Source organism: Bos taurus, chromosome 24, assembly GCF_002263795.3.
Source record: "Bos taurus isolate L1 Dominette 01449 registration number 42190680 breed Hereford chromosome 24, ARS-UCD2.0, whole genome shotgun sequence".
In the NCBI taxonomy this organism is placed as follows: domain Eukaryota; kingdom Metazoa; phylum Chordata; class Mammalia; order Artiodactyla; family Bovidae; genus Bos; species Bos taurus.
The window spans coordinates 5,155,487-5,180,264 of NC_037351.1; the positions used below are offsets into that span (position 1 = coordinate 5,155,487).

Sequence of the window (24,778 nt, forward strand, 5' to 3'; positions counted from 1 at the left end):
CCAAAGTATTGGAGTTTCAGCTTCAGCATCAGTCCTTCCAATGAATATTCAGGACTGGTTTCTTTTAGGATGGACTGGTTTGAGGGGGACTCTCAATAGTCTTCTCAAACAGCACAATTCAAAAGCATCATTTCTTTGGCACTCAGCTTTCTTTATGGTTCAACTCTCACATCCATACATGACTACTGGAAAAACCGTACCTTTGACTAGATGGACCTTTGTCGGCATTATAGTCTGTATGTATTTCATCAAGGAAAGAAAATTGTAAGTGCTAGAGGGAGCAAATGACCAATTATGAGGTAGATTAAGTGTAAATTGACGTTGTCCTGATAGAGATCTTTAGTCATCACTGTGGTGAGTTTGTGTATTTTTAAAAGATTAAGACCAGTAACCCAGTAATTCGTTAGTCTTTGAATTAACAGAATTGCAAGCCTGAGGCTATGGTCTCCATTGATGCTTGGCTTTAATTCTTAATTACTCCAAGTTCTGGACTTCCCTGCATGCTCAGTGGTAAAAACCTGCTTGCCAATGTAGGAGACACAGGAGACTTAGGTTCCGTCCCTAAGTCAGGAAGATCTCCTGGAGAAAGAAATGGCAACCTACTCCAATTCTTGCCTGGGAAATCCCATGGACAGGGGAGCCTGGCAGGCTACCATCCAAGGATTGGCAAAGAGTCAGTTGTGACTGAGTGACTAAACAACAACACTGAAAGTCCTCCTTTGGGGAGTTGTCATGTTCAATAATGAAACCAAATATGCGTTAATGTCTTTAACAGAATGCTGCTGCTGCTGCTAAGTCGCCTCAGTCGTGTCCGACTCTGTGCGACCCCAGAGATGGCAGCCCACCAGGCTCCCCCGTCCCTGGGATTCTCCAGGCAAGAACACTGGAGTGGGTTGCCATTTCCTTCTCCAATGCATGAACGTGAAAAGTGAAAGTGAAGTCGCTCAGTCGTGTCCGACTCTTAATGACCCCATGGACTATAGCCCACCAGGCTCCTCATCCATGGAATTTTCCAGGCAAGAGTACTAGAGTGGGGTGCCATTGCCTTCTCCGAACAGAATGCTGAGTCTATACGAGCAACTGTTGCAAATATGCGTTCATCACCTATGAAAACAAGCCCTGGTCCCCACCCCCAAGTCCTAATAATAATCAGAGTGCAGACCCCAGAGAAATATAATATCCTAATTATTGTAACTAGAGCGATATCTAATTGCACACAATGCATAAATCATCAGGTACTTGACCCAATGCAGACATAATCACAGTATAAAACTGTGTAATGATTTCTTGGTATCCAATGGGATGGATAAATCATGAAGTGGTCAGTGCCCTCTGTGAGGAAGGAAGTGGTCTCTATACATGCATTATAATATTCTCATGAAGATGCTTCTCTATTTGTAATAGCATATTTCTTAGAACTGTAGGAATATGCAATTTTAGAGGAAACATTTGGGGATCTAATAAATGTGAGTGGGATTAGATTGTGGATAGAACTTCTTGTATTAGAAAAGAAAAGATTAAGCTATAGCTTAATAAAAATACTGGATATCTTGACTGATAACTAAGTCACATTGGAACATAGAGTTTAGGAAGCAGATATTGATTTTTTTAAAAAAAATATGAAGATGATAAAAGAGATGAAGAGAAGATGCACAAATCTATTTCTGGCCTCACATCTAGTCAGCATTTTTCAAGTAAAATGGCATTTCCTCTAATGGCATAGCCCAAGATACGTTTCATGTTTAAAGTATGGTGGCAGGGAAATTATTCCACTCATTTTGGGAAAAACAAAACGTTTGTTTTAGGAGGCAATTCTAATGGCTATATATATATATATGTGTGTGTGTGTGTGTATGCCTGTATTTCCTTTTCTTTCTCTATAATTCTGATCTCACCATTAAAAATCATACTTAGCAGCAAGTTATACATTTTTTTTTTTTAAATGCCGCCGATCTCCCCCGACCGTGTTCTCCCTCTCCGGACTCGGGTATCTCCAGGGACAGCTGATCATGCGCACTCCCGGCCCGCCGCCATGTTGGTGAGGGGCGGACTATACATTTTTTAATACAGGTTTTGAGTCCTGAACGCTGACTCAGATGCTTACTCATAATTGGGATCTCTGATGTTTTAGACATTTTCTTCCATCGAATCCATAAGAAAAATTTAGCTATTCCTTAGAAATTAAGAGCATTGTTAGAATTTAATGAGAAGATGGTACTTCATATCCATTTTACTACTTAAAGGAGTTTTGCTCAGATATCTAGTTAGCAAGTATTTAAGGACCTACAATATAGAACCTGTTGTTCTGAGCCCCAGTGATAAGGCAGTGAGGAGAACAAGTCCCTTGCTTCTCATTCTTATAAAAGGAAGCTAATGATGTGCAAGTGAGTTAATTTAAAAAGATAAACCCTAATAAGAATTGTGGAAAAACACAATATGAGGTAACGTGCTGGAGAACGATGTGGACATGAGTGCCCTGGGTGGTTTGGGCAACCCTGGAGCTCAGGGAGAAGCTGGGTAAGACCTTGGGTAAGGAAAAGGAGCTTCCCAGGTGGCTCAGTAGGAAAGAATCTGCCTGCAATGCAGGAGACACGGGTTCATTCCATCAGTTGGGAAGATTCCCTGGAGGAGGAAATGTCAACCCATTCCAGTATTCTTGCCTAGAAATCCTATAGACAGAGGAGCCTGGCAGGCTACCATCCATGGGGTACCAAAGAGTCAGAGACAGTTTAGAGACTGAGCACGCATCCATGTGTCAAAAGAAACCCCAAAACACACAGTCAGTGCTAAGGAGTTTGGGATTTGATCTCACTTTACTGGGAAGGTTTTGGAGTGTTTTAAAAGGGAGTGATGTTTCCTAAGGCCCACTTGACTTCGCATTCCAGAATGTCTGGCTCTAGGTGAGTGATCACACCATCATGATTATCTGTGTCGTGAAGATCATTTTTGTATAGTTCTGTGTATTCTTGCCACTTCTCCTTAATATCTTCTGCTTCTGTTAGGTCCATACCATTTCTGTCCTTTATTGTGCCCATCTTTGCAAGAAATGTTCCCTTGGTATCTCTAATTTTCTTGAAGAGATCTCTAGTCTTTCCCATTCTATTGTTTTCCTCTATTTCTTTGCATTGAACTCTGAGGAAGGCTTTCTTATCTCTCCTTGCTAGTCTTTGAAACTCTGCATTCAAATGGGTATATCTTTCCTTTTCTCCTTTGCCTTTAGCTTCTCTTCTTTACTCAGCTATTTGTAAGGCCTTGTCAGACAACCATTTTGCATTTCTTTTCTTGGGGATGGTCTTGATCACTGCCTTCTGTACAGTGTCATGAACCTCTGTCCATAGTTCTTCAGGCACTCTGCCTATCAGATCTAGGCCCTTAAATCTATTTCTCACTTCCACTGTATCATCGTAAGGGATTTGATTTAGGTCATACCTGAATGGTCTAGTGGTTTTCCTTACTTTCTTCAATTTAAGTCTGAATTTGGCAATAAGGAGTTCATGATCTGAGCCACAGTCAGCTCTGGTCTTGTTTTTGCTGACTGTATAGAGCTTCTCCATCTTTGGCTGCAAAGAATATAATCAGTCTGATTTTGGTGTTGACCATCTGGTGATGTCCATGTGCAGAGTCTTCTCTTGTGTTGTTGGAAGAGAGTGTTTGCTATGACCAGTGTGTTCTCTTGGCAAAACTCTGTTAGGCTTTGCCCTGCTTCATTCTGTACTTCAAGGCCAAATTTGCCTGTTACTCCAGGGAGCTCTTGACTTCCTACTTTTGCATTCCAGTCCCCTATGATGAAAAGGTGATCTTTTGGGGTGTTAGTTCTAGAAGGTCTTGTAGGTTTTCATAAAACCATTCAACTTCAGCTTCTTCAGCATTACTGGTCAGGGCATAGACTTAGATTACTGTGATACTGAATGATTTGCTATGGAAATGAACAGAGATCATACTGTCATTTTTGAGATTGCATCCAAGTACTGCATTTTGGACTCTTTTGTTTACTATGACGGCTACACCACTTCTTCTAAGGGACTCCTGCCCACAGTAGTAGATACAATGGTCATCTGAGTTAGATTCACCCGTTCCCGTCCATTTCAGATCACTCATTTCCTGAAATGTCATTGTCCACTCTTGCCATCTCCTGTTTGACCACTTGCCTTGATTCATGGACATAACATTCTAGGTTCCTATGCAGTATTGCTCTTTACAGCATCAGACTGTACTTCCATCACTCATCACATCCATAACTGGGTGTTGTTTTTGCTTTGGCTCCATCTCTTCATTCTTTCTGGAGTTACTTCTCCACTGATATCCAGTATCATATTGGGCACCTACCAAACTGGGGAGTTCATCTTTCAGTGTCATACCTTTTTGCTTTTTCATACTGTGCCTAGAGGAGGTGATAGAATTCGAGTTGAGCTATTTCAAATCCCAAAAAATGATGCTGTGAAAGTGCTGCACTCAATATGTCAGCAAATTTGGAAAACTCAGCAGTGGCCACAGGACTGGAAAAGGGCAGTTTTCATTCCAATCCCAAAGGAAGGCCATGCCAAAGAATGCTCAAATGACCACACAATTGGACTCATCTCACATGCTAGCTAAGTAATGCTCAAAATTCTCTAAGCCAGGCTTCAACAATACATGAACCGTGAACTTCCAGATTTTAAAGCTGGATTTAGAAAAGGAAGAGGAAGCAGAGATCAAATTGCCAATATTCACTGGATCATCAAAAAAGCAAGAGAGTTCCAGAAAAACATCTACTTCTGCTTTATTGATTATGCCAAAGCCTTTGACTGTGTGGATCACAACAAACTGTGGAAAATTCTGAAAGAGATGGGAATACCAGGCCACCTGACTGGCCTCCTGAGAAATCTGTATGCAGGTCAAGAAGCAACAGTTAGAACTGGACATGGAACAACAGACTGGTTCCAAATCAGGAAAGGAGTACATCAAGGCTGTATATTGTCACCCTGCTTATTTAACTTTTATGCAGAGTACATCATGAGAAATGCCAGGCTGGAAGAAGCACAAGCTGGAATCAAGATTGCTGGGAGAAATGTCAATAACCTCAGATATGCAGATGACACCACCCTTATGGCAGAAAATGAAGAAGAACTAAAGAGCCTCTTGATGAACATTAAAGAGGAGAGTGAAAAAGTTGGCTTAAAACTCAACATTCAGAAAACTAAAGTCATGGCATCTGGTCCCATCACTTCATGGCAAATAGATGGGGAAACAATGGAAACAATGACAGACTTCATTGTTTTGGGTTCCAAAATCACTGGAGATGGTGACTGCAGCCATGAAATTAAAAGACACTTGCTCCTTGGAAGAAAAGCTATAACCTACCTAGACAGCATATTAAAAAGCAGAGACATTACTTTGCCAACAAAGGTCCATCTAGTCAAAGCTATGGTTTTTCCAGTAGTCATGTATGGATGTGAGATTTGGACTATAAAGAAAGCTGAGCGCCGAAGAATTGATGCTTTTGAACTGTGGTGTTGGAGAAGACTCTTGAGAGTCCCTTGGACTGCAAGGAGATCAATCTAGTTCATCCTAAAGGAAATCAGTCCTGAATATTCATTGGAAGGACTGATGCTGAAGCTGAAACTCCAATACTTCGGCTACCTAATGCAAAGAACCCACTCATTGGAAAAGACCCTGATGCTGGGAAAGATTGAAGGCAGGAAGAGAAGGGGACAACAGAGGATGAGATGGTTGGATGGCATCACTGACTCTATGGACATGTGTTTGAGTAAGCTCTGGGATTTGGTAATGGACAGGGAAGCCTGGCATACTGCAGTCCATGGGGTCGCAAAGAGTCGGACATGACTGAGTGACTGAACTGAACTGAACCTCCACCTGATTTACACTTAAATGACCAAGGCTTCTCTGTTCGCTGTCCCCATGGATCCATGTAGGAGACCATCAGTGAAAGATGATTCCGTCATACCAGTGGAGACATTACTGGAGCTGAGAGAGAGCTGGCAGACCTACAGGACAGTTTGCTGAGGGCATCAGGGCAGAGAGGATCCAAATATGACCCTAAAACTTTAGCCTGGAGCTGAGGAGGTGCCATTATTCACATCAGGAGGCTGTGTGAAGGCAGAATTGAGGCAGGGAGTGATTAAGAGGAGTAGGGTGGTAATGTGTTCTGTGAGCCCATCCAGCCATGTACAATTTGAGAAGGTAATTAAGATGCAAAGTGGGCAAGTTATGGAGTCTGAATGCACAAAATAAAACCTTATCTCAGATACAAGTCAGAGCCAGAAGAATGAGCCCCTGAGAATGAAGGCAAACTCAGACTCTTTGGAGAAGAAAATTGCAGCCCACTGCAGTATTCTTGCCTGGAGAATTTCATGGACAGAGGAACCTGGTGTGCTATAGTGCATGGGATCACAAAGAGTCAGACAGGACTGAGTGACTAACGCACACACAAACCCAGATACTCATTTAAGTCTCGGAGACAGAGAGCTTTGGGTGAAGTAGGTGAACAGCTTTACTGCTTTGCCAGGCAAGGGGGCCACAGCAGGCTAATGCCTTCAAAATGTGTCCTGACCTGGAGGGGGAAGTGAGGAGTTTGATTCAAAAAGGGTGTGATCAGCTCATGAACATTGTTCTAATGGGCTGGTGAGAAGTTAAGTGAATATCAGCATCATCAACCTTCCAGTTCCAATCAGTCTGGAGTCAACATGCTGGTAGGCATGGGGGCATCCTGCTGTTAATTTCTCCCACCTGGTGGGGGTTTTAGTATATGGGAAACAGCTCAGAGATACTGTTAAGTATATCCTTGGAGGGGGAACCTGGACTCTGCCCCTAGGTTGCAACATGTTTCTTCTGACTGTTCCTCTCTTCCCTAATTAGCATCTGTTTAAACCTGCTCCTGGGAACTCAGGGAAGGTCCTGGAGGCTGAATGGAGCCTGTTTCCTATAATCCAGAAATGGGGGACTGTAAACCCCAATCAGTTTTTAGATGATAAAATGATTTTTTTGAGTTAGTTTTTTTTTTTTTTTTAAGTTATTTATTTATTTTTGGCTATGCGGGATCTTTGTTACCTCGAGGGCTTTTCTCTAGTTGTGCTTGGTTGTTCAGTCCTAAGTCGTGTCCAACTCTTTGTGACCCCATAGACCTTCCAGGATCCTCTGTCCATGAGGTTCTCCTGGCAAGAATACTGGAGTGGGTTCTCTGCATCCTCTAAGGACACAATTTGCATTCTCATAGTCATTTACATTACCAACAGTATTCCACGACTTAGCTCAGAGACACTGGAATGAAACCTGAAGGTTGTAGCAAAGGGCACACTGAATAGGAAATTTTTTTTTTTTGGGGGGGGGGGTGGGCGACTTCAGTTTTTCCCACCAGGAAAAAGGGGAAGAGGTATTCCCACTAGTTTGCACGCTTCTCATTGCGGTGACTTCTCTTTCTGCAACCACAGGCCTAACAGCACAGGCTCGATAATTATGGCGCGTGGGCTTAATTGGTCCTTGCATGTGGGATCTTCCTGGATCAGGGACCGAACCCATGCCTCCTGCATTGGAAGGTGGATTCTTTACCACTGAGCCACCAGGGAAGCCCCAGATGATAAAAATAATTTTTAAAGAAAAATAGGATCAAGCATCACTTCTATTTCCAAGTTTTCTTGATGAAATACAATGTAATTTTGATTTTGAACTGATCTACCAAATAATAGTTTTATTAACCAGAAAGTACAGGTATTTGAAATATCAATGTTTCAGAGAGATATCTGACAGTTTTTATTTGCATTTTGTTTTAATATTCTCTGAGTAGTATTTAGTGGATTTCTGGGCTTGAAAAGAAACGTAGTGGGTGAAGAAGGAAATAACCTGAACAGAATGAACTTTAGTGTTGGTGCGTTAAACAGCAGTTATGAATTAAATATCTTCCGGTTGTGCTAGTGGTAAAGAACCTGCCTGCCAATGCAGGAGGCATAAGAGATGTGGGTTCAGTCCCTGCATCCAGGAAGATGCCCTGGAGAAGGAAATGGCAACCCACTCCAGTGTTCTTGCCTGGAGAATCTCATGGACAGAGGAGTCTGGTAGGCTACAGTCCATGGGGTCTCAAAGAATTGGAAACAACTGAAGCGACTTAGCATGCACCTAATTACAGAATTGGAACAGTACTTAGAGCATGTGACATGATACTGAAAAATGATGACAGATCTATGATTAACACTATAAAATATATGTTTTGTGATTATCATATTTTTAAATAAATTTAATTTGGGGTGTTTGATTGCCCTTCTTCCTCTTGTCCTCCTTTACCTAATTCAGATATGCCAAAAAATTCATTTTGTTGTCTCCTGATCAAGTTTTTATTCCTTAACAATCAGCCATGTATAGATATAAAGGTTATTTGTCTCAGATACATTCATAATATAAGCATCTGGAAAGATTGAATCACTATTTCACCAAAAAATGGTAAATGCTTGCCACCTAATGGTAAGAATGGGAACATAAGAGGATTTAAAAATATCAACAAAAAATAATTTCCAAAAGAAAGAAATGAATTCAGTGAAATATGTAGTTCATTATCTTTGAATATAATAAAATATAAATGTTATATGAAAGCTACTCTTTTACTTTTTAAAATTTGAAAGATAAAATAGACTTGTTTGGATTAACATTTGACTTTTTTTCATGAAAAATCATCAGATTTTCCCAATCATAAAACTAACTATTTGTGTGTATATGTATATATGAAAAAGTTTCCCAGCAAAACCCAAATATAGTTTATAAATATCCTAGAGGCAATGGCAACCCACTCCAGTACTCTTGCCCGGAAAATCCCATGGATGGAGGAGCCTGGTGGCCTGCAGTCCATAGGGTCTCGAAGAGTCGGACACGACTGAGCAACTTCACTTTCACTTTTCACTTTCATGCATTGGAGAAGGAAATGGCAACCCACTCCAGTATTCTTGCCTGGAGAATCTCAGGGACAGAAGAGCCTGGTGGGCTGCTGTCTATGGGGTCGCACAGAGTCGGACACGACTGAAGCGACTTAGCAGCAGCAGCAGCAGCAGCAGAGATAGTCATTGCTAGCATTTTAGCTTAATATTTCCAGTAAAGGTTTTCATATATATATTTGCATGTGAGACTATAATTTAAAACAATTTTCATCCTATTTTCCACCCAACTTTATACCTCAGTAGTTTCCCTCCTACTACTCCATGATACCTTAAGAATTAAGAATCCTACCACTATAATGATTTTTGAACATTGGGGCAACACTTGCCAAACTTTTGTTTTTGAGTTTGTGTGTGTATGTGTTGTCTCTTAAGAAGTATACAAATAAAATTGAAGATAGTTGGATTTAAACATGGTTAAACATACACTTTTTCGGCAGGGAGGATCACTAGAAGGGTAACACCAGGAGGTCATCTTGGGATATGGTGCTGTGGTGGATCCTAAAACCAGGGAAACCAGAGTCTCACATGCAGCCACTACCAGCATCTAGGAGGCAGCTGGCCTTAGGTCAGTCACATAGCTTCATTTGCCTTGAACTTCAAGAAGGAGCATTTTGTCTGCAGATAACAGAATATATGGGGCTTCCTTGGTGGCTCAGTGGTAGAGAATCCTCCTGCCAATGCAGGAAACTGCTGTTTGACCCCCAGATCAAGAAGATCCCCTGGAGAAGGAAATGACAACCCACTCCAGTATTCTTGCCTAGGAAATCTCATGGGCAGAGGAGCCTGGCAGGCTACAGTCCATGAGATCGCAAAAGAGTCAGACACAATTTATCGACTAAACAACAGCAACCTGTCTCCCTGTTCTATAGACGTGGTAACTGAGTGAGTATTGTTGAAAAAAGTGATCTCTCCTTAGGGATTATCACTCCTTAAGTCTGAGTTGCTGCCCTATCCTCTGTAGTGTTTAGTACTCTACAACCCCAGGACCAAGTGCCTGAAGAAGCACTCTCTAAGCTTCAAGTTCATGGACAATTAACCTGGTCCAAAAGGGTGCTTTACACAATCGTCTTTATCTGTCCATGCACGAGAGAAGAGGAAACAGTTTGGAAAGACTCAGGGTTAAAATATCCATTTTCTATGTCTAGAAATATCAATCTATGAATGATTAAATCCAGAGCACTGCTGTGCTTACACATAAGGCATCTTTTGGCTCATGGAATATTTCAATACATTCAGTTTCTGGTTTTTCTCAAAAAGAAATACTTAGCGTTAGATTGGATGATAAAATGGTGATGGTTGATAAATCCTTCTGATGAAGTGCAATTGCTACACTCATTATGTCTAAACATGCTTTTAAATAATTCAGAGACCAAATGCAATGCAAATTCTTTCTTCTGTGTACTTGGGTTTTAGCACCAATATGAGGCTATGTTTGCTATTCTGAAATAGCAACCGAGTCCCAGAAATAAGCATATTTCGGATCGTAGAAACTGCCTCTGTGAAATACTTTGAATTTTGAGGGTTACCTTATTAGCTGCATTATTATGTGTTGAGGGAGTGTGTAATTTCCTTGGTTCTGTCTCGCTGCAGCAAAAATTTGAAGCAACAGGTGAATCGGTGTTACAGCTCAGTTTTATTTAGAAAGCAAAGGAAAATACATCCTCGGGCCATGAGGACAGGCTGACCCAAAAGATGAGAAGAGAAGCCCCTGGCTCAGTTTTGGCTCCTCTTTTTATATGTTTTTTTCTTCTCCCCCTGAGCCTGACCTGTATAACCTGGGCTAGCCAGGTGGGCTGTTTGTTCTACCTGAGGTCCTCACTCTGGTCCTCAGACCTTCCTTTGTTCTAGTTTCACGGGCTTTTCCCTTATTTGTGTTCCATTTTGGACTCCTTTTTCCTATTCTAACTACTTAACATTCCCCCCCTCAAGAGATGGGAGGCCCAATTCTTTGGGAATAGGCACATCAAGGTCTCTCTGGCTCCTTCCTGCTGAACTGGATGGCAAGCATCATTGGACCTCCCCCTCTTGCTAGTCTCAATCCTCAGAGTCCTTATAGTGGTGTCCATCCAAGGGTGAGTGATATTTTCTGTGGCTGTAGTTTTATATGTCCTTGTTAAACTGGCGCTGCAGTAGCCTTTTGGCCTGGACAGAGACAAAATGGGTTAGACAATTGATAATATATGGAGCAATCATAAGCAGGATCAATATGGTGATAACAAGGATTAGTAGGGGCATTAACCAACTCCAAATTTCCTCCACGCCAGGAGAAGGATCCCCAAAAAAGAGACTGTAGCCACCCCAAGAACTCTCCAGCTTGTTCTCTGAGGTTCTGTAGGATCTAGAATGTTTTTCTTGAGGATTATTATTTCTTGAGACTTTCTTTAATTTAGCTGGAGGTATTTACCCAGAAACAACACATCTCATTCAAGATGGCTCAAGTCCCTCCTTCTTCAGGGATCAGATCTATCTCCTGTCTATTTTGGAGTACAACCCCTGCCAAGCTGTATTGGCTCTTCAGAGCTGTCCTGAGAAATCTTACCCCCAGAAACTTAATTTTGGGGGTGTTCATTAGAATGGCACTCATTTTTAGTCTGAATAGGTATCTGAGATCTCCAGGGGCTCACAGTTGGACTGAGAGCCCTCTTCTGTTTTTTTCCATGGCTTGACTCATGAGTAGTGAATCCAGGAGTTGTGTCCTGGAACCTTGACTGCTGTGAGGGTAGAAAGTATTACAGGGTAGGGACCCTTCCATGTGGGCTGGAGTGGAGCCTTTGGGGACCCATCTTTCCAGATTTTAATTAGGACTTGAGTCCCTGGAGCATATAGTGGTGGCTCTTCAGAATCTTTAGGGTGCTGGTTGACAAGCATATAAATTGTTGGAATTGTCCGATGGCCATGGTATAAGACCAGAGGATCTGAGCCTCTGGATCTAGGAAGAAGTCATTGGCATAAACAAAAGCTCTCCCATATAGCATCTCATAAGGACTGAGGCCAACCAGTTTCTTAGGGGCAATACGGGTATGGAGGAGAGCTATTGGTAAAGCCTCCTTCCATCCCAGGGAGGTCTCCCCGGTTATCTTTTTTATCCCTGATTTTAAGAACTGGTTGGCTCTTTCTACTTTTCCTGAAGACCAACACCTCCAGGCACAATGGAAATAATAAGTAATGCCCAATGCTTTAGAGACCCCTTAGGTGACCTTATAAGTAAATGATGTCCCATTGTCACTTTGTAATGACCCAGGCAGACCAAATCTTGTAATGATTTCATGGAGCTTTTTTTTTGTTTGTTTGTTTTTACCACCTCCTCCGGCTTCTCAGTCCAGATGGGAAAGCCTTCAATCCATCCTGTGAATATATCTATCATGACTAATAGGTATTTATACCCTTAAGAAACTAGCCTCTGGGTGAAGTCCATCAGTCAATCCTCTCCTGGGTAGGTCCCACGTCGTTGGATGGGCTGGGGTTTTCGAGCTCCTCAGGGGTTGTTTAATTGGCAAGTGTGACAAGAAGAAACCACTTGCCTTATAGTTGTTTGGAGGCTTGTTCCTCTGAAGGACCTTTCTAGTAATCTTTGGAGTGCCTTCTCCCCTAAATGAGTGGTGGCATGTAGGGAGTTAACTAACTTCCATTGGAGGGTCCAGGCAGAAAAAGGAGTCCTTCCTTTTGGAACCACCCCATATGATCCTCTTGAAGGCCTTCACTCTTAGCTTTAAGAGTCTCACTTTCAGTATATGATGGAGTTTCTGGTATATTAGTCTCTGGAACTAAGGTGGCAACCCCTATTAGGTCATTGTTCTGTAACGCTGCTCTCTTAGCAGCTTAATCAGCTGGTTGGTTCCCTCGTGCCACTTCATGCTCCCTTTTTAGTGTCCTTTACAGTGGGAGACTGAAACCTCAGTGGGCAGATGAACTGCCTCTAAGAGCCTGAGGATTTGATCACCATATTTGACTAGGGACAGTTGGGTGGCCAAGTGGCCTCTGTCTTTCCAAATAGCTGCATGTGCATGTAGCACCAGAAAGGCATACTTGGAGTCGGTGTAAATGGCTACTCTTTTTCCTTTTCCCAGCTCTAAAGCTTGAGTCAGGGCCATAAGCTCAGCTAATTGGGCTGAAGTACCTGGTGGCAAAGGCTTAGCCTCTGTGGTCTCTAAATTGGAGACTACTGCATACCCGGCTCTTCTTTTTCTATCTAAGACAAGGCTGCTTCATCAGTGTGCCAGATTTCCTCAGGATTGGTCAGAGGATCTTCTGATAATCCCTCTTGGGGTTTTGTCCAGTGGTCCGAGGTTTCTAGGCAACAGTGAAAGGGGAGAGAGCCCTCGGGGGTAGGCAGGAGGGTGGCTGGGTTAAAAACCTCACAAGTGGATATAGTGAGACCTGGATTTTCCATCAGCTCTACTTGATATCTGAGGCTCCTTTAATCAGACATCCATAAATGGCCTCTCCCATTCAGGAGTTGTTTCACTTGGTGGCTGATAAAAATAGTTAGTTTGCCCCCAAAAGAGAGTTTTAAAGTATCTTCTATCAGGACTGCAATAGGAAAAATCTCTTCCCAATAAGGGAGTAGGACACTCAGGGACCAAGAAACTTATGGGAAAATAGTTGTCCATCCCAGCAACAAAAAAGTGCTCAGGTGAATCTTTTTATAATTGTTTTTCCTGTAGCACTCAAAATGGTACAGGTTTGGGGGGAGAAGGTTGTGAAGCTGGAGGTCAGGAAAGAGTAGGTAGCCCCTGTGTCAACCAAGAAATTTTTGAATCTACCTGCCACATCCAGTTGCACTCTTGGCTCCAGTCCTGTTGATGATTACCTGTGACAGGCAGGCTGGCTGGAGCGGGCCACTTCAGTCCTCTTGAACCATCATGAGGGAAGGCTTGGCACTTGACCTTGAGACTCTTGAGTCCTGAGGCCAGAGTGCCACCCAAGTCCCAATTAATGGCATTTGTAGCGAGCCGTTTTATGAGACTTGTCATGGTTTTGACACTCTTTGGCCCAATGTCGCGTCTGTCTACAGATTAGGCATTTGCCCTGGGCCTTGTCCTTCAAGGACTCGGGGTTTGCCATAGGGCTTCCCTGGAGGGTGGCCAGCATCTGAGCATGACTTGTCTCTTTCCTTCTCTCCTTCTTCTGGGCCTTGGCCTCTCTTTCCTGTTCTCTTTTATAAAAGGTATTGGTGGCTATCTGGACTGTCTCATCTGAAAAGGCAGCAGGGTCCTGCTACTGAAGCTGTTGCAACTTTATCCTGATACCTGATGTACATAGGGACAGGAATGTGTCCTTTAAAATCACCTGTCCCTTGTAAGAGTCTAAGTCCAAATTGGTAAACTTTTGGAGGGTCTCTTTTAGACTTTGCAGAAAAGCAATGGGATTCTCGCTGGACTCCTCAGTTATTGCTGAGACCAGGCACAGTCCCAACTAACAGGCCTCCTTCTATTTCCATGGGTGGACTTCCTTAGGGGTGAGTCTTTCTGAAGCTTATCCTACCCAGTATTGTTGCAACCTGAGAGCCGGGCATCCTGAGTCAGGGTGCAGATCCCCAGGTAGGTTGAGGCATGTCGGCCTCCAGAGAATTGATTCCCTGGGCAGGTCGAGGCATGTTGACCTTCTGGGACCCCAGGCTGGTGGATCCCCAAGCAAGCTGAGGCATGCCAACCTCCCAGGGAGCAGATCCCTAGGCAGGTCGAGGCAGGTTGACCTCCTGGGATCCCCAGGCTGGAGTTGGGCATCTCAAAGGTCTCCAGCATGACCAGTGCTGGGAAGAATTAAGGGGTTGTAATCTTAACTCTATGCTGGTTTGTCCACTGCAGATGGGAATAGATACTATGATGTAAAGCAATCCAAGACTGTGCCCTGAGACTGGGAACCTGGTAAAACAGCCATAAGCCTTATCCTCTTATTGCTCTGAGGAAATGTAAGTCACTGTTTTCTTCCCCTAGTCCTCCATAAGAGCAGTTTAGGGTGTTTCCAATGGTAAACATTTTATTGTCATAGATCCACTTTAGGTAATAACAGAAGTAATGACAAAAGAGTGGGTTATCTGGTCCTGTTAGGGGCCTTAAGAGTATTTTAATAATAGTCTGGGTGGAGCAATGTTGCCTACAAGGGGGCAGAGTCCTGGTTGTAGGAGTTATGAAGTGGCTTAAGAACAAATTGATAAGAGGCAACAAACTAGATGTTCCATAAAAGTGGAGTGGAGATTTGATCCAGGGGTATGTCTCCTATGTAACTTTAGGAGAAGCATGGTAAGGATTTGGATCCAAATGGCCTGCAGGGCTAACTCCCCAAATGGCGAACATTATCCCTATAAACCCAGATGCCCTTGAAGAGATGCCACCAATAGATGGGCTTTTAGCAGGCATTGTGTGCCTGTCATCTGCCCTAGTGGGTTCACTGAGAAATGCTGTTGATGCACATGTCGTAAGAAGCATGGAAGATGAAGGCCTGAATGTCTAGAGAGATTGGATTTTATACGGTATTTCTCTCCCAAGGGCCAGCTATTTTCTGGTTGTCCCTGCAGAAGATTGGAAAGGCAACATTGTGAGCCCAGAAGGGGCTCAGGAAAATAGCATAAAACAGGAGGGAAGGGGGCAGGGCCCAACTTTTTAAAAATGACAAAGCCCAAGGGCATAACATAAACCAGTTAAAATCAGATGGGTCCAAGATGACTAGTCAAATTCAACTAAACCTTGATCCTCAATCCACAAGCTAAATGACACACCCAGAGGCACCAGCACATTTCCAAGGCACTGTCAAGAGACTGAGGAGCGGGTGGTTCCCCGATTGTTGGAATGATCCTCCCACTCATTAGCATATGAAATCACCCAGCCCACAGAAACTAACCACATCTTATTCCACAGCCGCTCCCCTCTGTGATGGCCCACACTCTGAGTGTACTTCTCTCTGAATCCTAACAAAGCCATGTCTTACCTATCACTGTGTCTCTCACTGAGTTTTTTTCAATAAGGCATCAAGAGCCTGAGCTTCATTAGCTCCTGAAGCCAGGCACAATGGATTTTGGCCAGTCTCAAGTCCCAGTTGGACATGACTAAGTGACTAAGCATAGCACAGAGTCCCTGCCACGAGGGTTTGAGTCCCAATCTTAGCTAAATGACTTCAGGTACAACTTTCAGAAATGGAAAGATGATGACTTACCCAATACTTTGTAAGCAGTGGCATAGGTGGAGAGAGGAGCTGAAGGACAGGAGGAGAAAGCAGTGGGAAAAACGTGCTGAGGAATCCCCTTCATAACCTGCCAGAAAATCTGCTAAATACCTGATCTGTGCTCACAGTTTTCATTGGCCTGATCCTTGGAAATAAGTAGATTTCTGATCATAGAAGCTGCCTGTGTGAAATACTTTGAATTTTGAGGATTACTTTATTAGCTGCCACTTTATTATGTGTCGGGGGAGTGTGTAATTTCCTCGGTTCTGTCTCACTGCAGCAAAAATTTGAAGCAATGGATGAATCAGTGTTACAGCTCAGTTTTATTTAGAAAGCAAAGGGAAATACATCCTTGGGCCATGAGGGTGGGACAACCCAAAATTTGCGAAGAGAAGCCCCTGGCTCAATTTTGCCTCCTCTTTTTATATTTTTTCTCCTCCTCCTGAGCCTGCTGTATGTAAACTGGGATAGCCAGAAGGGCTGTTTGTTTTACCTGAGGTCCTCACTCAGGTCCATGGACCTTCCTTTGTTCTATTTTCACCGGCTTTTCACTCCTTTGTATTTTAGCCACCACCATTTTGGACTTCTTTTTCCTATTCTAACTACCTAACATAAGTAAAACTTGATTTCTTCCAGATAATTTTAGGAAATAAGGGGGTTGGTTTTTTAAGAGACAATCACTTTTGACAATGTATATTGAATTTCCAAGTAGAATAAATCTTCTAAAAATTGATAGAATATGTGCTTTTTCAGCAGTAGTCAGAGAACCAAATGAATGAATGAGATTTAGTTGCTGAGAATATCACAATTTCTATTGTATTTGAAGACTTGGCCTGGAGGGTTAATTCTCCACCAATAATCACACTTGCAAGAATCGTCTCTCTCTGGGATATTCAGAGCTAAATTGGCCAGCTAAACTTTTGTTCACTGATATTAAATAAATTAAAATATATGTTGATTCTTTACTACAACCCTAGAAATTTTAACCCACCGAAAGTGAAAGTGAAAGTGATGTCGCTCAGTCGTGTCTGACTCTTTGCGACCCCACGGACTGTAGCCTACCACGCTCCTCCATCCATGGGATTTTCCAGGCAAGAGTACTGGAGTGGGTTGCCATTTCCTTCTCCAATTAACCCACTAAGAAATTAAAAATACTTTTTTTTTGTTAAAAAAAAAAAAGCATGTCCATAGCCTTAAAGAACTCATGGGGAAAGATGAAAAACTTATACTAAGTGTTAAACTCTTTTAAAAATTAAAAGTAGAATAGGATTTAAGGCAAAGATAACTTTCTAATAGATTGGAATGATATTTCAAAACTCTATAGATAATTTAATTCTGATAGGATTTGGATAGCAGAGTAGAGATGGAGTTTTTCTAGGACAGAGAGAGAGGGAGGGAACAGTGTGGCCAATGAACCAAAGATCTCAGGAGCATGTGGAGAGCAATGGGAAGTGCTCATGGGCTGAGTGTATGTATGTCCCCAGACATCCTTGAAGGGACGGTGAGAACATACATTGATTTGGGAGGCAGGAAGGTGCCATTTAGTTTTTTTTTTTTTTTTTAGCAGGAGGTAAAAATAAGAATCTTTAATGAACTCCTGTGCATTCACATTTTAGATGAGAGAAATGTCCAGATGTACAATATGAAGACAATTCAGAATCCAATTCTATTTTGTTTTTGGTGTCTATGAGACAAAATTCATTTTTGTTCAAGGAGTAGAAGCTACGATCATTTGTTTCTTAGCCACTGCACAGCCTGCTTATTTGTTTGTGTTTGTTGTTTGCCTGTCAGTTCTGTAAATGTTAGTGAAGGTGAGGAAGGAAAAATGAAACAGTAGTGGAATAGTAATTGTTTTGCAAGTGAGGATGGTTTCAATTAACTGGCATATTTGCATAATTATGTCATGTAATGTGTCAGGAATATGATTTATTGACAGTCCTAGATGCCCTGTTCCATTCCCAGTCAAACCACCAATATTTAATGATAACTGACTGACACATTGATGTTTTGTAAGACATTTTTGAGACTCATTAAGTAGCAGAAACAGAAACAACATCGCTTTTGGAGAATTTGGAATCCAAATCTTTAGTGCCCTTACTAAGCTACTGTTCTACCTCACTGGTACAGAATGTGACGCCATCTTTACCTGTATATTTAAAATTTTAAAAGCAAGCCCATCCTATTTAATAGTAATTCTAATAATTTTTCCACCTCTTTCTGCAAGGTCAAAGCATATTTATGGTCTTTTAAAGGTATTCTTTACTTGATGGATTAGCTGTACTTTCAAAACCACTGCAATTTATCAGGTAGTAAGTGTTTTTTGCATTTTGCAGCTGCTGTAATCTATTTGCAGAAAACTCCTTTTTTGTTCTGTGTACACATTTTGACAACATTCATTATCTGCTAAACAGACCATATTGGTTCTGCAAAATAGTTGACTACAGAAATTCAAATTTGTTCTATACTGAAAAGCAGACTTTTGCAGTAATAGATTGGATCATTACATTTTGCATTATAAAAGCTTTACACCATGTTGAAAGCAGGACTCAAAGAAAATGTTAAGCCTGATACTTTTCAAAGTGACTACTGCATCTGCATCTTTTCTACTCTTTAATACTGTTTTTCAAAATGACAATTACATCTGTTTTATTATTTAACAAGGGATTTAGAGGCAAACCAAGCAGAAGGAAGAAGAAACTCTCCTGGGATCTTGGATGAGGGGGACAGCAGGGGGGGTGGGGAAGGGCTTGGAGAGTCAGAGGAATGCCTAGTTCAAGTTATGTTGCTTTTGATTTTCAAGACTTGATCATTTAAAGAAAGTATTCCTCTGGGAACGTTAAAATATTTTAACTTACCTTATGTAAAACATTTTCCCAACAATTTTGATTAATATAGAAAACACATTTAAAGAAGATAACTTTCCTTAAAAAAAAAACCCACAACATGTGGTTTTGAAGGTGAAGATTATAATATGACTGCACTGCTTAGATAATACTGATCACTGATAAAAACTTTACTGATTGATGAACCACTGTAAATTTTGTGTTTTGAATCTAATGGATTTTTCTGGGGATACCTGTCCTGAAAATGGTTATGGAACTATTATTGACAAAAATAAACACTAAAACTACATTTTATGAGATGTGGATGATTAAAAAGGCAAAAACAAAAATTACTTTATAGCCCTGTCTGTAATTCATAGTGTAGTATTACTCTAGAGATTTGTTATAAGTAACCAATTATTATATAATGAAAGAAATGTATTTTTGTAATATTGAAGTCATATCTAACATTAGAATTTGTTTTATTAGACTCATCACTAGTTCTTGTATTTTTATAACCAAGTTACATAATTCTTAGAGTTCTTACTTTATCCAACGTGAATTATAATCTGGAGATCATTGGCCATCGTACCTAAGTTAGTAGAATGTGTGAAATATAGGCCAAGTAGACTAATTTCATTACCATATTACATGCTAAATGTCAGTGAGAATGATATGTATTTTTCTTATGTTGTTCAAGATAAATTTTCCCTTGTTCTGAATTTCCATGATATTCCTTGCTTCTTTTGTATGCTTAAATAATATCATAGGGTTTGGTTTAGTATATAGTTTCTTCATTAGTATTTTGTAAGCATACACTTTCCAAAGTATTTCAATATTTCCATTAAACTAAAAATTTTTTGAACAGGATAGTTAAATTTATACATACAGAATTTCAGTGTAAAACATAATGTTATGCATGTGGTCATCAGTGAAGTTTCACTAAATAAATGCACAGTTAAAAAAAAAAAAAAGAACTCACATTGATAAAGTGCTTCATTTTTATGATGGAAAACCTCCTGTGCCAGTTTTATAAGCTGAACACATCTAGAAGAATGCCAGCTCTGTTAGTAGCACAAGAAATAATTACCGCTATGGCAACACTTCTGCGAATGGAATGTTGGTCTTATCATTTATCTCAACTTGATGGCAAATTATCATACTAATCTTTTTTGTTTCTAGGTTTGTGATGTGAGTGCTTTACAACTGAACATCAGTTAAAACTGTTTCCTTCATTTTTTTCTTCTCTTTTAGCTCCCTGTGAAGGCAATACTTTCTTCTGCCACAGTAACATGTGTATTAACAATACGTTGGTATGCAACGGACTCCAGAACTGTGTGTACCCTTGGGATGAAAATCATTGTAAAGGTAATCATGAGTCCCTGGACTTGGCAAAATCTCTCTATCTGTAGTGTGGGAAGAAGCTTATCCAACGTTTGTATGCATCAGTCGATGCATACAATATACAATCTTAAAAATAGATTGTATATTGGCTTTACCACCTTCCTATATGTTTTAGAATTGATTTGTAGGCTTTTGTCTTGGCTTTTATTCTTGTTGTTTTTGCATTCCTTAACACACAATGAACTGTCTTTTACACTTGAATGGGCTTCCCTGGTGGCTCAGATGGTAAAGAATCTGCCTTCAATGCGGGAGACCCAGGTTCGATCCCTGGAAAGGGAAGATCCCCTTGAGAAGGGAATGGCTACCCTCTCCAGTATTCTTGCCTGGAGACTCCCATGGACAGAGATGCTCATTGGCTAATCGCCCTTCTGGAGCTGCAGCACCATGGACTGGCCACTGGAGCTTCTCAAGCCAAGTTGGGATTCCTATCAGAAGCTCCCTCGTCAGTGGCTACACCTCTCCATCAACCCCAGTCTGTCTTCACGGGACATTGTGCATATACTCTAGAGGTGAAAGTGTATCCAAGGAACCTTAGGGCCCTCAGGTACCTAAAGCCACTTACCTCGACTTCAGTTTTCCTACTGAAATGCTTTGTTTCCTTTCCAATGAGAATATCTTCCTTTGACCCAGCCTCCTTCTCTGGCCTGTACACAAAGGTTTGTTTACATAAAGAGCTGAGACTGAAGCTCCAGTATTTTGGCCACCTGATGTGAGAAACTGACTCACTGGAAAAGACCCTGATACTGGGAAAAATTGAGGGCAGGAGAAGAAGGGGGTGACAGAGGATGAGATGGTTAGATGGCATCACCGACTCAATAGCCATGAATTTGAGCAAACTCCGGGAGATGGTGAATGACAGGGAAGCCTGGCATGTTGCAGTCCATGGGGTCTTGGAGTCAGACACAACTTAGCAACTGAATAACAAAACTCTTGGCTTGGTTATGAATGATGCAATTTTGGTTAAGTTCAAAGTACCACATACCCTCTTCTGTTCAGATCTTATATTCACCAATTTGCAAAGGAAAAAAAAAAAAACAAGCAAATAACTGTCCATACTTAAAGTCCAGTGTGTGTGTGCACACTCAGTTGCTCGGTTGTGGCTGACTCTTTTTCAGCCCCAGGGACTGTAGCCCACCAGGCTCCTCTGTCCATGGCATTTCCCAGGCAAGAATACTGGAGCAGGTTGCCACTTCCTCCACAAGGGATCTTCCCAACCCAGGGATTGAACCTGCATCTCTTGCATCTCCTGCAATGGGAGGTGGATTCTTTACTACTATGCCACCCGGGCAGCCCTAAAGTCCAATATCTTCTATTAAAATATTGAAGCAGAGAGCCATTACCACAGTACCTATTGCTCACAGAATCAACAAGAAAAGCAGACCTGGCAACAGTTATTTAGAGGATGTGGGCAATGATCCGTGTTGTGTCCAAGGAACCACTTTGGAATGGAAGGGGGTTAAATGTTTTGTGAAGACCCTCATGCAGCACTGTTAGAGACTGGCTTTACTTGGTTAAAGCGGATTTGTTGCCATGGTTCTTGTGGCCCACCTCTCTCCAGGGCACCGCCACTCTCTGTGCACTGATGGGAAGGGTGGAATGGAGGCAGGGACAGCGCCTCACTTCTCTGGGAGGAACACTCCCGCTTTATGAATCAGGCCCTGGCTGAGGATGGTGACCGCTGGTCTTCTCAGCTTGCCCTTTCAGATAGTTTCACGCTATGAGTTCGAGATGGTGCGCGTGTGATTGGAGCCTGGTGTGCTCAACCTGCTGTCCAGGTGTAGAACTTCTATCCTACCAGTGGGGCCTTGGACGGAGGAGGGGAAGGCCCAGCATTGGCCCCCCACTCCTGCCTGGAATGGAGAATCTGCAGGATGGATCTCGGGGGTTGAAAAGAGAGTAGAGAAATGCTGGCGGCTTGCCCTTGCTGGTGGGGTGGGGGGTGCTGTACCTCCAAACTGGGGCCAATAGGGAGAGAAACCATCAGGACGAACTGAGGGTGAAGGAGCTCAAAGGCCACAAGCTCTCCCTGTTCTTAAAGAAATTTAGTAGATTTTCTTGAACGTATGTACCTCTGTTTGCTGTATGCCATTCAATTTCCATAAACTTTAAATGTTACTTTAAAAATTTTTGCCAAAACTGTTTCACTGGGGAAAAGACCCACAGAAATCCTCATGCCAGCATTCCAGAAGTGTCTGTCTTAAAGTGTAATCATAACCTTTTGATATCAGAAAACTGTGAGTTCAGTTATCCACATCAAGAATAAATACAAAACAATATAGGTATGTTCATGTTCCCATGGTGGCATGTGTGAGTTTTCTTACACCAATGAGAAGAAAAAGAATGTACTGTTTTTTTTTAACATGACCAGCTGATTTCCAGATTTTATCCTAAAGGTTTTATGAGACCTTCTCCAAAACATATATTACATTTAAGGGAGCAATGCTGTGCAATGGCGGGGTTGGAGGTGGTGGCTGTTTCTGAGGCTAGCAGATAGGGCTCTTGTGAAATTCTTTCTGTCTTTTAAAGACTTGTTTTACATTTAAGACAGTGAAAATTTTTACGCTCAGCCTATTTCATCTTGAAGTTCTCCATGTACGCTTTGACTGCCATATTAATGCGTGGTGGGTTGTTTCTTGTTTTGTTTGTTTGTTGTTTTCGCTTCCTGGACCTGTAGAAAAGAGGAAGGCCGGGCTGCTGGACCAGCTGACCAACACCAGCGGGACGGTCATTGGCGTGACTTCCTGCATTGTGATCATCCTTATTATCATTTCTGTCATTGTGCAGATCAAACAGCCTCGTAAAAAATATGTCCAAAGGAAATCGGACTTTGACCAGACAGTTTTCCAGGAGGTGTTTGAGCCTCCTCACTATGAGCTGTGCACCCTCAGAGGGACGGGAGCCACAGCTGACTTTGCCGATGTGGCCGACGACTTTGAAAACTACCATAAACTGAGGAGGTCCTCTTCCAAATGCATTCACGACCATCACTGTGGTTCACAACTGTCCAGTGCGAAAGGCAGCCGCAGCAACCTCAGCACGAGAGATGCTTCTGTCTTGACCGAGATGCCCCCACAGCCCATCAAACCCCTCATCCCGCCCATGAACAGAAGGAACATCCTCGTCATGAAACACAACTACTCCCAGGAGGCTGCCGACGCCTGTGACATCGACGAGATCGAGGAGGTGCCCACCACGAGTCACAGGCTGTCCCGCCACGAGAAAGCCGTCCAGCGGTCAGTATCTATAGATTTTTTGATGACAAGTATAACCTGAAGACTGAGATGCTTCCAGCATACCGTGTTCTAGTTTGTCTTCCCATTTCAGTCTCTCTTTCGTTCATGACAAACCGTAGTATTTCAGAGTTTGCCTCTTCTTTTCCTTGTCTCCTTGCTATCTATACCTTTCCTAAATCCCATTTAGGTACATATAGGTGTGCTTACACAGACCAAAGAGATTTTGTTTATTTCTATACGTATATAATATTTATTTCTATAAAAGATCTGGTGTTAACTTATATTGCAGATTTATATGGCTAATTTTCTTCCATGTGGTGATAAAGGTTGCTCTCATCAATATTTCTATATTTTAAGATGTGAGATGATATTTGGAATTAATTGCCTTACCAAGGTGGTTAACCCATCTTGCTGAACAATTTTAATGTAAAAATAACATATTTTGCAATATAATGCATTATATTTTTGGTATGAACATTAAAATACTTTTTCCCACATACCACATAATACTTATATTACAAATTGTGTTTGATAGTGTGGTATGCTAAAACCTTAAACATTTATATTTAATTGTGGCAAGGATTAGTAAAAACATTTTCCTTTTGATATGAAGACAATATTATCTATATTGTATTATGAGCCCCCAAATTAATAAAAGTCTTGAGGAAAGAAAATTTAAACTTAGAAAAATAGAAGTGATTTTAAATCCCCAAATCCAATCTACTTTTGTTTTGCTCTGCATGTTTACTAGCATTTAGTTTGTTTTATAAAAGTTTATACTTCCTCCATTCATTATATAACCTCAGAAACCTAGTTTTAGTTGATTAGCTATTTTTGCATGCTGATGGGAAAAAAAATCTATTTCCACACTTTTATGAATTTTTAGGAATGCTTTTAAGTAAATATTTGTGTGTGTATTTATTTTTTTGTGAAAATATTACTTTGTTGAATGAAATAGCCATAACATTCCAGGTTCTGCCTCATTGGGTCTCTAAGCAAACATGAATCTGAATACAACACAACTAGGGTCTAAAAAGAAAATTCAAGGTAAGCAAGTGCCCTTGGCTCCTTCTCCCACTTTGTTGTATTCCGTTTTGTTTCGTTGCAGTCGTCTTGCGGTTTTTTTAGGGAATGTGCTATCTACTCATTATTTCCTGAGATATGTGTTTCATAACATTTCATGATTCGAAACATACTGGATTCAATGCTGATGGATGGATGATTCTTAGTAGACGTAACT

The 24,778-nt window shown here is 41.5% G+C and overlaps 1 protein-coding gene across 6 annotated transcripts in view; it reads left to right on the forward strand.

Moving 5' to 3' along the window:
- Window positions 1-24,778, forward strand: part of NETO1 (neuropilin and tolloid like 1) — a 117,708-nt gene that overhangs the window by 75,629 nt on the left and 17,301 nt on the right. For 5 of the 6 annotated variants that reach the window (XR_009492665.1, XM_059880855.1, XM_059880853.1 and 2 more), the window contains exons 8-10: window positions 20,156-20,269; window positions 22,980-23,538; window positions 24,511-24,585. Coding sequence is in view for 5 of the 6 variants with exons in the window: in XM_059880855.1 (XP_059736838.1) it covers window positions 20,156-20,269; window positions 22,980-23,538; window positions 24,511-24,571 (734 nt within the window). In the remaining variant the exon portion in view is untranslated. Of the gene's footprint in view, window positions 1-20,155; window positions 20,270-22,979; window positions 23,539-24,510; window positions 24,586-24,778 lie in introns of those variants that run through there. The other variant, XM_059880856.1, reaches the window with a different exon arrangement.